Here is a 12,447-nt window from a genome sequence, read left to right on the forward strand (position 1 = left end):
AAGACAAAATTCAAAAGACACCCCTGGTGTGAAATCTGAAGAGAGTCAGCAGAAAGCAAATCTCCGGTCTGTGTCGCGAGGACGGTCTCTGTCCTCAACATCACGTTTACCATCCCGTTCTCGCGCGTAGGTTACAGCGAAACAGAGAAGTCCCAGGGAGCACTGAGCGGACACTGACTCGTCATCAGCATGTTTTCATCTGTTCGCACAGCTGCACGAGTGCTAAACATTTTAACCAGCATACCTCGCTCTATGACTATGAAAGCAAAACATGTCAAAGAAGAACATTAGCTCTAAAACAGGCCGCTTCTCATAAAATATAATGATTTATTCCTCTGGGTTTTAAGGAAAGGCCGCAGTGTCCTACATCAATAACACAAGGGCTTTTTAAACTATTTTCAGAGCTTGACGGCACCCATTAAATGACACACTGTTGTCAATACCGTTTTAGCAAAGCTGGGCCTAATATGCTTCAGAGGAGTAGTTTTCGTTGCAGAGCTGTTGCAGTGGATTGCGTTACCTTGTACAGTTATTCATCATATTTTGTCCACCTCTCCCACAGGATGTTGCATCGTGATTTTAAAAATCACACAACCTTTAAAAAAATTTGCAAAAGTAAATCTTTAAAGCTAAGCTCCGGCGTAAAAGCCGGCATTAAAAAAAAAACAAAAAAAACTGGAGCAATAGTGGCTCTACGAAAAAACAATCAAACCTTCCTACAGTGCATGTACCATATGAGATCAACTTAAACCCCAAAATCTTTTATTGGAAGGAACTTTGAGTCTCTGTCTGAGACATATATGTCTTTCACTTCCTATTTTCTGGGGCTTTAATCAGAACAAGTGATCCTCAAATAAAAAATAATTAAATAAATAAAATCTAAATGCAGGTTTGGCTAACTGTCTGCCACCCCGTCTGCACACAGTAAACATGGCCTCAGAGTGCTCATTCCAGCCCCAATGCTGGCCCCTGCTAGACAAAAGGGACAGCAGGGTGCTGTGCCAAATTGACTTGTCCCTAATTTTTTATGCTAATCCTCAATTTTACATCAGGCAGTCCCCACGTTTGATATAACAGATATTAAACAGATAAATGAGGAGACACCCAGATAATCTGTTCATAAAGACGTCTTATCCGCTGACAAGTGGAGATGTCTGCAGATGGCTTTACATATTTGCATGATCAAAACGCTGACAACAACCAATCGAGTGTCATTTCTAAATGTTTTAATGGAAAGGGGAATGCTTAAGCAGCCCATGAAAGCTCAGCACTCTGCAAAATCTGCAAGATGCTGCAACCTATAGATGTTTAATCAACAGTGTCACATAAAACTAAACCCAGAGCAGCTGGAAACATCTGCACATGTGCAGAAGAAGAGGCTATTTGACAGTTTTCCCAGTTTATGTAAATGCAGTAAAAAGTGACATTGAAAGGTCAGGTTTCCATGGGTCACTTTGACCTCATTCAGCTCAGCAGAGTAAAACATTTACATTATAAAGTACAACACTGCAATTATTATATAATGTACAGATGTATTCCCAGCCTCTTCATATTGTTTCATTAATCCTCTTAATACCCGGACAATGCATAACGCAGAAAATAAGACAGTGGCTATGGGTGTGGATTAAATGTTGGTAAAGTGACATTTTAAAATCTCAAGGGTTTAATGGAGCCGCAAATCATAAACTGGCCATGAAAAACCTTTTTCTTTTTCTTTTTTTGCTAATTTACAGAAGGAGCAGTGCTGTGGGCTGGGGTAAAAATCAATACTCAAAACTGAGCCTCATTTATTCTATGTGGTGTAGCGCTGGAATTTGGACACTGGAAAGGCGATCACAACAATAAGTAAGGGCTTGAATGAAAAACCAGTGACGTACATAATTTAAAAAGAGAATTCTTAAGATTTGTACCAATTCAAAGTCTTTTTCCATACAATTTATAATTGGAAATGTTCAGTAAAAGTCTTAAGTTAAAACAACACACATTTCTTCTGCTGCACTCTGTATGCACACTGCTGATCTCCTGACATATTTTCTCCTAATTAATGCAACATAAACAAGCAAGCATTAAAGGCAGGCCTATTGTATTAAAGCTCACCTATAGATCCCACTAATGTCATTATAGCAGCATCGTATTAATCTAAAAGATCTAATGTTTTCTTGGGCATTTAAAACTTTGAAAATAATAATTTCACGCTCGTTGTCTCAAACCACCACACATTTAAGGACCTTTTTTATGGCAAATGTAACACTAGGAGGATTAAAAGGACAAAGAGCACACAAACCATCCTAAACTTGGTAGCAAGTTTCCTACTTCCTACTCAGAAAAAGAGCCAGACCTTGGTGCTGCCAGTGACTCTTACAAATGAGTAAGTTTATCAGAACTCTCCCAAAATGTACAGATTTAAAAGCATGAATCATCCATGGTAATTACTGGGATTATCTGGCTGGATTAATCTGGATGAGCAAAATGGGCAAAACTTATGGATTCAGCCCTACCAACATCAATCCTGGACCTCCTGGTAGAAGGCTAAAGAGGCTTTGGAACATCCCTGCTCAGGTAATTCTAATGCAGTAACTAAAATACAGTTTTAAATCAATAAGACAGGTGGGAATGACTACTGATGGGCTTCAACATTAAAAAAATATTAAAAAGTGTGAAGAGCCACTGGTCAGACATAAGAGAAAGCACCTGACACTCAGCAGGATGGTTAACAACCTGCTCACAGGTCACGCTTCCAGTTCCTCTTCCCAGACTCACTCTACTTGGGATTCACACATTTCCACATCATCTTCCTTCACCCCAACCAAACACACTGCACAACCAACTCTGCTGATAATAACGACAACGAAAAGATGCCAGCAAGGACGACAAAACTTTGTCCAGTTATGACTCTCTGGGATCTGAGAAAGTGGATTTGATGATTACAAAGCCAAAGAGCTGCACAACCAGCTCTAAAAGCAACGCACAGCAAACCTAGATGATGTCTCAGACCCAGTCTTTCTCAGTTACACTTCACCTAACCTCAACATGAGTCTTCTTTCTTTATATTTAATCTTATCAAATTTCTATATCTGTGACTTACCAGCAGCAGTCTGGCTGCACAGAAAAAAATTAACATATCACCAAATTTAATCTCACAAATATCAGCTTAACCTCACCAAATCTGTCACAACTGCTATTTTCACCATGTGAGTCTGTCTCTGTCATCATGGCAAAATGCGTTCCTGGGAAAATATAATGTACCAGCAATGGTTTGATTACTTTGGCGGGCGTTTATATGTCTCTGGAAAGATGCTGTCAGTGCAACAGAATCACTAATGTGTGAAATGAAGTGATGAAGCTTGTGTAATAGTTGAAATCAAACTGAGGGCAGGAGTTTGAAGATGGGTGCCGTATAATCCAACAGCAGTAAAGTTGACCCTTGCCTCTAGTTAATGAATGATTTAACGATCAGGTATAATGTCTTAACCTAAACTGGACCAGTATAAAAGTGCAGCAGTTATAAAGTCAAACATGTCCAACTTTCCAGTTTTACAGGTAAAACGAGGTGAAGCTGCCATCTTTTAAAAATATGTTTTTCCGATGCGAGCGGATATCTTATGGAAACTTTTCGCTTTTCTGTGTCACTCTTCAGTTTACTTCTACTAAGCTACATCTTTTACAGGCCACCCAAATGGTGTGCAAACATTTTTTTCAGCTTTGTAGGTCATGTTGGCTTTCAAAGTTTAAAGATGAACAAGGTCTGCTTTGTGCAACAGAATCACTGATGTGTGAAATGAAGTGATGAAGCTTGGTGTTGCGTGTGTAAAAGAGCAGTGTGGTGTTCCTCAAGGCTCCATCCTGGGGTCTTTTCCATTCAATACTCTAGCTCATACAGTGGGGAAATAACAACAATAAATGCAGCTTCTGCGGTTAAAGATGTCAAGTCAAGGACACAGATATAAATTTTAAGTGCAAGTACATTAAAACAATGTTATAGAATTGCCCATTATCACAATAAGAATTCATAAGAATTACAAGAATTGTTCTCAGACTTCAAAAAACTTGATGATCAAGTAAACAAGCTCTCTCTGTTCTTTGTTTATAACACAATTATAGGGACAAAATAAAAGGTGAAACTGTATATTAGTACAGGGAATGTACTCAATGTGTCTTTTCATGACACCTTCAGCTTTTTTCCTCTTACCTTAATTTTTTTCTACGAAAAGGGCTTCGTGTCACCTTGTGTGAAGCATATAAAGAGTTTTGATTTTGAAAGCTTAAAAACTGCTTTAAAGCTTCAATTGTTGTTTTATTTATTTTTCTCAAATGGTGGGCAGAGCTCAAAAAGAAGCCATCTAAGAACAATTTTTACACCACCAACATCTGGAGTACAAGACGGTCTGTAAGTCAAACCACAAACCCCTACAGACAGCAGTGTTTTCAGCCTGACAGTGTGCTCTTGTCCTGGTGAATTTCATAACCGTTTCCCCTGTTTTGGAAATCTAGGGCTCTCGGGGGGGTTTGAGGGCAGAGGTTTAGATAATTTTCACGTTACAACACATAACTGGAAGGGAAAGTGAGGACAGAGAATATTATTGTTTGTGTTTGCAGCTCCGTCTTTACAATAGGAGCATATGCAAAATAAAAGCATCAATTCCTTTAAAAAGTCTATAAGTAGCTCTGAGTAGGTCATAATGTTTCAGGTTTCAGTGTTATTTCTTGGCAGTAAAAGAAAAAAACCGCTTCCTGTGTTCTCGTCTGCTCTCTTATTTAAACAAAAAGATTTTTTAAACAATTTGCATACGTCTTCCTATTATTGTGCTGTAGAAAACGTGTGCTAATGCAAAGTATGACTTTATAAAGGTAAAAATATACAGCACACTGTACAGATTTAATTCCATTTGCTTCCTTTTTCTACTGAAGAATATGAATTTAGAAAAAAGAAAATTGATTATTATAAGCAACTCCACGTCAAAGTGGAATCCACGTATTTTAGCTTTATTTTAAATAATCTTTATATAACATGACATTCTTAATAACAATCTTAATTATAACCTTACATTTCAACACGTATTGCATATGAAGTTGCAGCACTAGAGTCTTTTTTTTTTTTTTTCTTCACAAAAACAAGCCATCAGCTCCCAGGGGACCTAAAAAAAGCAGACAACACAAGGCTTCCTGCGCTCACACTTGACTGCAAACCACACTGCCAACACTGCTTGTAAATTAGACATGCAATAACACCTCTGCCACAATTAATAACCAGAAATTCAATATTGTAAACAGGCGATAACTGGTGAATTATCCAGTTTTTAAGGGAAACTCAAAAATAAAGCAAATAAAACCGCCCATTTCACAGAGGACTACAGAACAGGATGATATAATAACCCAAACATTACCTAGAAATTCTCCAAATCTAAGAGCAACAAGAAGGTCAGAACAACTTTGATGGTTGATTATGTGAAAGACCTCTGTAAAAGTTTCTAGAGACGCTTTCATGAGGCTAATTTTAGGTGTTTAGTCACACTGTGAGCCAAACACAGCAGCTGTGCACAGCTGTGGCTCAGGAGCCAGAGCGGGTCGTCTGTTCAATTCATTTTTTATTTACATAACACCAGCTCATAGAAAACTAAACAGGAGAGGAGTCCTGGCATATAAACACACAGGGAATGAAAAGAAGGGAGCTGAGAGGAACTGAAGTGCATCATGGGAAGTTCCCGGGCCCATAGTAGCATATCTAAGGGATGGTTCAGGGACACCTGATGAAGCCCTGAGTGTAAGCCTTACCAAGGCTATTCTGGTAATCAGAAGGTCAGCAGCTCGATCCACTGCTCCTGCATCAATCTATAACTCATCCTGATTGGGTGTCAAATATAAAGTTCTTAAAACAAGATCCTGTATGAATGTGCAAGTAAAAATGCATAAAAGCAGTTTGAATGGTTAAAAATATAAACATAATCTATTTAATATTGATCTAAATTCAGTTTGCAATCATTTCTTTAATATTAATATTATCTTTAATATTAACTAGTTAACTAGTATTTACTACTTATTTAGACTCTTTTTCTCCAATTGATCATCAATGTGTCTTTTATACCCCAGTCCTACAAAAGTCCTGCGATTAATTAATGTTTCAATCCTAAATATGATCAACCGATCTCCAACTAACAAATAAATAAATAAAAACAAAAGGCTCTTTATCATAGTCTTTCATCAAGGAGGTTTTTAGGGATGAAAATCATGTTGTATATACATTGTATGAATTATACTGTGTGGAAATCAATTTTAAGTGCACCTGGGAATATTTGTTGAACAAGCAGCTGTAGCATTGGTTATGTACCACTGACGTTCAAGCTGGCAGTAGTTAAACCGTTAGCTGATCCAGCTGCCTTAGCTAATTATAGGCCAATGTCAAAAGAGTAGCTGTAACAGCTAACAGATCATCTGCAGAGTTATGATTTATTTAAAGTCGGGTTTCAGAACTCACCACAGTACAGAAATGGTTATAAATGTAAAGGTTACAAATGATCTTCTTCTGGCCTCTGACAGCAGATTCATCTCTGTACTTGCCCTGCTCGACCTCAGTGCAGTGTTTAATACTGTTGCCCATAATACTTTACAGCGATTAGAGCCTGCTGTAACTATTACAGGTACTGTGCTGCAGCTGTTTGAATCATAACCATCTAATAGGCTCCAATTTATTTATGTAAATGGAGAATTGTCTTCACACACTAAGGTTAATTATGGAGTTCCACAGGGTTCAGTGCTAGGACCCATTCTGTTTCCATTATACACACCTCCCTTAGGCAGTATCATCAGAAGCCATAGCATACATCTTCACTGCTATGCAGAAGACACCCAACTTTATCTATTCATGAAGCCAGATAACACGCACCAATTAGTTAAACTGCACGAATGTCTTAAAGATATCAAGATCTGGATGACCTCTAAATGTCATGGTCCTGGGGTCGCTGACCCAGCGTTTTGACTTTATTGTTATTATTTTCTAGCTTCTTCTGATTGGGTATCAGTCCTTAGGGTTTTTTGGTTCTTGTGTCTTGTTGTATCCCGGTGTTGTGTTCGTGTCTTTCAGTGTGTGTTTATAAAACAGTGTACTTCCTGTTTTACTTTGATGGTCTATGTCTGTTCACACTGTGTTCACCTTGTGTCTTCCTGTCATCACGTCCATTAGGATCAGCTGTGCTTCCCTCCTGTGTGTCATTGCGTGTGTGTGTATATATAGTGGGTGTCGGTCTGTGCTCTTTGTCGGCTCGTATGCGTTAGTTGGCGTTTCTCCGCGTCTCTCTGCCCTCATCCCACGTTGCTTCCTGTATGTGGCGTGTTCCAGATTTGTTCTTTAATTTTCCCCCAGTTCAGGTCATTTCTTAGTGCTGTCCTTACCACTCTCGCTTTTGTTTGTATATCGCTGGTTGTAAATAAAACGCTCACTCGCATCAAGCCAGTGCCTGCATTTTGGGTCCACACCAGACGGCTTGCCCGGCAACCCGTGACACCAATTTTCTGCTTCAGATAAAACTGAGATTATTGTACTCGGCTCTACGAATCTTAGAAAAATGGTGTCTAACCAGATTCTCACTCTGGATTGCATAAGCTTGGCCTCCAGTTAATGAATGATTTAACGATCAGGTATAATTTCTTAACCTAAACTGGACCAGTATAAAAGTGCAGCAGTTATAAAGTCAAACATGTCCAACTTTCCAGTTTTACAGGTAAAGCCGGCGCAGATGAAACGAGGTGAAGCTGCCATCTTTTAAAAATATGTTTTTCCTAATGTGAGCAGATGCCTTATGGAAACTTTTTGCTTTTCTGTGTCACTCTTCACAGGTTACTTCCTCGGGCTAAGCTGCATCCTTTACAGGTCACCCAAATAATGTGCAAACGTTTTTTCACAGCCGCACTCTCATCAACTGTGCTGCAGTGACTGTAGATCACGTTGGCTTTCATCTTGACAATGGCTAAAGAAGTGTTTGGTATTTTACACACCTGTGAACAAACTCATGTGTGTAATTTAGCACTTACATAATAAATGAAAACGTATCTGCCTTACTAGATCTTAGTGCCGCAGATGCTGCAGATGACACCCAACTTTATCTATTAGATTTTATTCTTAGAAACATGGTATCTAACCAGATTCTTATTCTGGATGGCATTACCTTGGCCTCTAGTAATACTGTGAGAAAACCTGGAGTTATACGTGTAGTTTAGTATATGTAGAACTGCTTTCTTTCATTTGTGCAATATTTCAAAAATTTGAAAAATCCTGTCTCAGTGTGATGCTGACAAACTAGTTCATGTGTGTATTACTTCTAGGTCTTGAATAGGCACCATCTTGTTTTAACAATCGTATAGTACCGTATCTCCCCATTAGAGCACTTCACCCTGAAACTGTAAGCTTACTTGTGGGCTTACTCTAGCTTACTTGTGGTTCCTAGAGTATTTAAGTGCAGAATGGGAGGCAGAGCTTTCAGCTTCAAGGCACCTCTCCTGTGGATCCAGCTTCCAGTTTGGATTCACGAGACAGACATCCTCTTTATTTTTGAGATTAGGCTTAAAACCATCCTTTTTAATAAAGGATATAGTTAGGACCCCGAATCCTCCCTTAGTTATGCTGCAATAGGTCTAGGCTGCTGGGGAATTCCCATGATGCATTGAGTGTTTCTTCTTCCATCACCTTTTTCACTCACTATGTGTTAATAGACCTCTTTGCATGTAATCATTACCTATTATTAATCTCTGGCTTTCTTCCACAGCGTGTCTTTGTCTTTGTCTTCCTCCCCTAACCCCAACTGGTCGTGGCAGATTGCCCCCCACCCTCCCTGAGCCCTCTCAGGTTCTGCTGGAGGTTTCTTCCTATTAAAAGGGAGTTTTCCCTTCCTACTCTCACCAAAGTGCTTGCTCATAGGGGGTCATATGATTGTTGGGGTTTTCTCTGTTTTCTTTGTATTATTGTAGGGTCTTTAAGATGCAATATAAAGCACCTTGAGGCAACTGTTGTTGTGATTGGGCGCTATATAAATAAAACTGAATTGAATTGAACTTTCCATTCAGTCTTAACACATCATAGCCAGAGTATTGTAAGCTCCATACTTCAGTAAACTTTATTATATTAGTGATTAGTGAACAAGAAAAAGATAAAAAAGAAAATGCCGTTTAGCATCACGTCATATATGTTTTAGTGTCAGAGCTTTTTAGGGATGAAATTATATCGTATGTATGTTTTATGAATTGTACTGTATGGAAATCAATATCAAGTACACATGGGAATATTCACTGAACAAGCAGTTCAGTTTAACACTTAGATTTCTGTCTCAGTAACTGTTAAATATAATGCTGAATAAAGAAATGCCCAAGACACTCAACAGTAAAATTTAAAATGTACTCTGTTGCACTTGTAACCACTGTAAGGGTAGGACGGGTTTACTGCTAACTGCAGAAGATGAAATATGGGCGAGTACTAAACATGGAGAGTGCAGAGTTTAACAACAGAAATATCATATTACTAATAAATGCTGCAAAGTGGGACATTTTAATTATTTTGTAAGATAATGATATTTTCTTAGTTGAAGCAATTTGAAGACTGTGTGCTTACCTGCCGGCTCGGAGAGTGTGGCCTCTCCCACCTGTTTGTAAGGGTTGAACTTGGGCTTGGGGGCGACCACAGGTGCAAACTTCTTAGGTGCCTGCTGCTGCGAGACGGAGATGCTCGCACTACCCAAAGATGGAGTGGTCTCCATCCTGGCAGTCACCTGTCCTGTCTGCTCACTCACTGGGTTCCACATGGTTCTAAGGAGGGGACACAGAGTTATTAAAAGTCAGGGGCTGCAAACTCAATAGTGATGCAGAAATTAAAAGTGGGACAACAAATTTAACGGGTGGGGTGTGATGTTAACTGTGAAGCGCAGGTTTCTCTGCATGCATACTCGATGAGGAAACAGAGACAATGGAGATTTTACTTCTCAAATTACAGCCTGCAATGGCAAGCGGGAGCATTAATATTGTTCACATGACAAATAATGATGCTAAGTGTATGGATACCAGCTAAATTGGTAAAGCAGCAATAAATTACTACATTTACATGATTATTTCTTCACTTTTTGAACTCGTTTTGTAAAACTAATTGTAACACAGGAGCCCACAGACGTTGCGCCACTCTCTCCGAGTGATGTGGAAACAAGTAAGGTCCAAAGTAAGACATGCTAACCAGGTCAGTTCTGAAGCATTCTGATGTAGAAAACTACTGTGAAGGACTGTCAAGTAAACTAGTGATGTTAATAGAGCAAAGCCCAACCGTAGGTTTAAGGTCCACCAACATGTGGACCCTAATCGGATGAAGTAAGCACGGCTGATATCAGCCACAGTCAGCAAACTAACATTGCGTGTGTTATAGATGAAGCAACGACCACACATTTCAGGAGCAACTAAAATATAATTTGATAACATCAATAACAGTTTCAAAATGCTCTTAAATATTTAAAACCCATGTATTGCGATCAGGAGTGTTCTACTTTTAGTTGGTTATTTTTTGAAAATTAGGCTACGTCCACACGTACTCGGGTATTTTTGAAAACGCAGGTTTTTCTATGCGTTTGCACCTTTCGTCCACACGTAAACGGCGTTTTCGGTCACTGAAAACGGAGATTTCTAAAAATGCCTGCCAGGGTGGATATTTTCGAAAACTCAGTTTTTGTATTTAGGTGTGGACGAGAAAAACGCAGAAAACGCAGAAAACGCAGCGTCAAAGGTGTGCGCCTTTTTTGACGTCACACTGTGCGCCACGTTATTGTTTCGGTGAAATTAATTTCTACAATACTGTTAATTGTACTCTCTGCAGTGTTTAAATGCTTACGTATTACATACAACTCGGCTCTGCTTCTATGCCCCAGCTTTGTTTACTATTTCCCACCGAGGCTTCTAGACTTCTGATTGGCCAACATTTCTACAGGTTAGGAATATATCGCCACCTGTTGCTTTGGCATGTTCCTAGCAGCGTTTTCCTTCATTTCTGCGTTTACGTGTGGACGGGATTTTAGTCACCAGGGACATCCCTACTTATAACATGAAACAGAAACCCTGCCCTTAGACTGCCCTTTCACCTTTGGCTGACATTTGGCAACAGGATGGGTGCACTAACCATGTATGAACGTTAGCAATGAAAAAAGTGCTTGTATGAATGCGTGTGAATGGGCATGAGTAGAAAGCACCATATAAAAACCAAATCCATTTACCATTTGCTTTTGTCTCTGTCTCCAAACATCCATCCCTAGCCCTGCAAGCACGACTAAAAATCTGAATATTTACCCCCAGCTTTACATGACAGCAGTACGAACTGTGCTTTTACTCACATTCTTTAAATTGCTCAAGTTCAATGTGAGTTTGACAGTTTCAGTGAGACCCGACCTGCTGCATTAAACACCTTCTATGTGTCACCGTTTCTGCTTTATAAAAGAAGTGACTGAGGCCACTGTATCCACATGCAGCACAAGTTACACCAATTATAAGCGTACACAGCTCACGTCTACTTTTTTCTCCCCGACGACGGAGTCTGCTTGAAAGCGTCTGGCAGAATTACGCTGTAAAACGAAAAACAAGGCAATAAACAGCGTGTTCTGACATGCAGCAAAGTGTCCGATTTAATAAAGCAACAACAAGCGTTAAAGTCGAAAGGAAATCACTTTGAACTCTGACTCTGAGCCTTCGCTTTCTTTACTTGCGCACTTGCTTGCGATGTCGGCACGAGATCAACAAATCAAAAGAGTGATATGAGAGACAAAGAGCGGTGAAAACAACAAAGTACTTTAAAAACAAAAAGACTTTGGAAGAGGAAAAAGTATTGAAAAATGCTGTAACCCTGATGTAACCATCAATGATTTTTTTTTTAGCGTTGATGTAGCTGTCAAAAATGAGATCAGATGAGTGTTTGGGAATGACAGAACAATGATCCACAGTCACGCACGCACACACAAAGAAACAACACTTGACTACTTATTACTTAATTTCATGTTGCTTCTGTTGTCTTTGTTTTTGGTGCATGAGAGTCGAACTTATCAAAATGTTCCAAAATGGCACCAAGTCTCACCTCTAACCGATGCTTTTGTTTAACATGCATGTCGGTAACACAGTTCCAGTGAAGGGAAGACCACCACAGAGTGGAGGAACTTGCAGCAGCTGAGGACACAAACCTCCAGTATTTCACCATCGCATTCTGAAATCACTTGAAATATTTGAACTATTTATACGGCGTGCTTTTCCCCATCCTTCTTTTTGTTTGTGTTTGTTGTGCTGTGTTCTGATGTTTTTACTGTTTATTATCCTCACTCTGACTGATACAGGGTTTACATTCTTTCTCCGGAGCACAGCAGTAAAAGCCCACGCACAATCATCTTTTAATATCTGCTCAAATCCCTGCTCCTCCTGCCGTCTGAATGGTTCTTACTTTTGATT

At 39.4% G+C, this 12,447-nt stretch overlaps 1 protein-coding gene across 2 annotated transcripts in view; it reads right to left on the reverse strand.

Moving 5' to 3' along the window:
* Positions 1-12,447, reverse strand: part of lpp (LIM domain containing preferred translocation partner in lipoma) — a 182,406-nt gene that overhangs the window by 108,867 nt on the left and 61,092 nt on the right. For both annotated transcript variants that reach the window (XM_085264092.1, XM_085264093.1), the window contains one exon: positions 9,596-9,789. In XM_085264092.1, the coding sequence (XP_085120218.1) occupies positions 9,596-9,785 (190 nt within the window). In that variant the 5' untranslated portion in view covers positions 9,786-9,789. The remainder of the gene's footprint in view (positions 1-9,595; positions 9,790-12,447) is intronic.

The sequence above is a fragment of the Mchenga conophoros genome, linkage group LG23, assembly GCF_057382185.1.
Source record: "Mchenga conophoros isolate Kocher_MC1m ecotype Shallow Benthic linkage group LG23, M_conophoros_male_GT1.1, whole genome shotgun sequence".
NCBI classification, from domain to species: Eukaryota; Metazoa; Chordata; class Actinopteri; order Cichliformes; family Cichlidae; genus Mchenga; species Mchenga conophoros.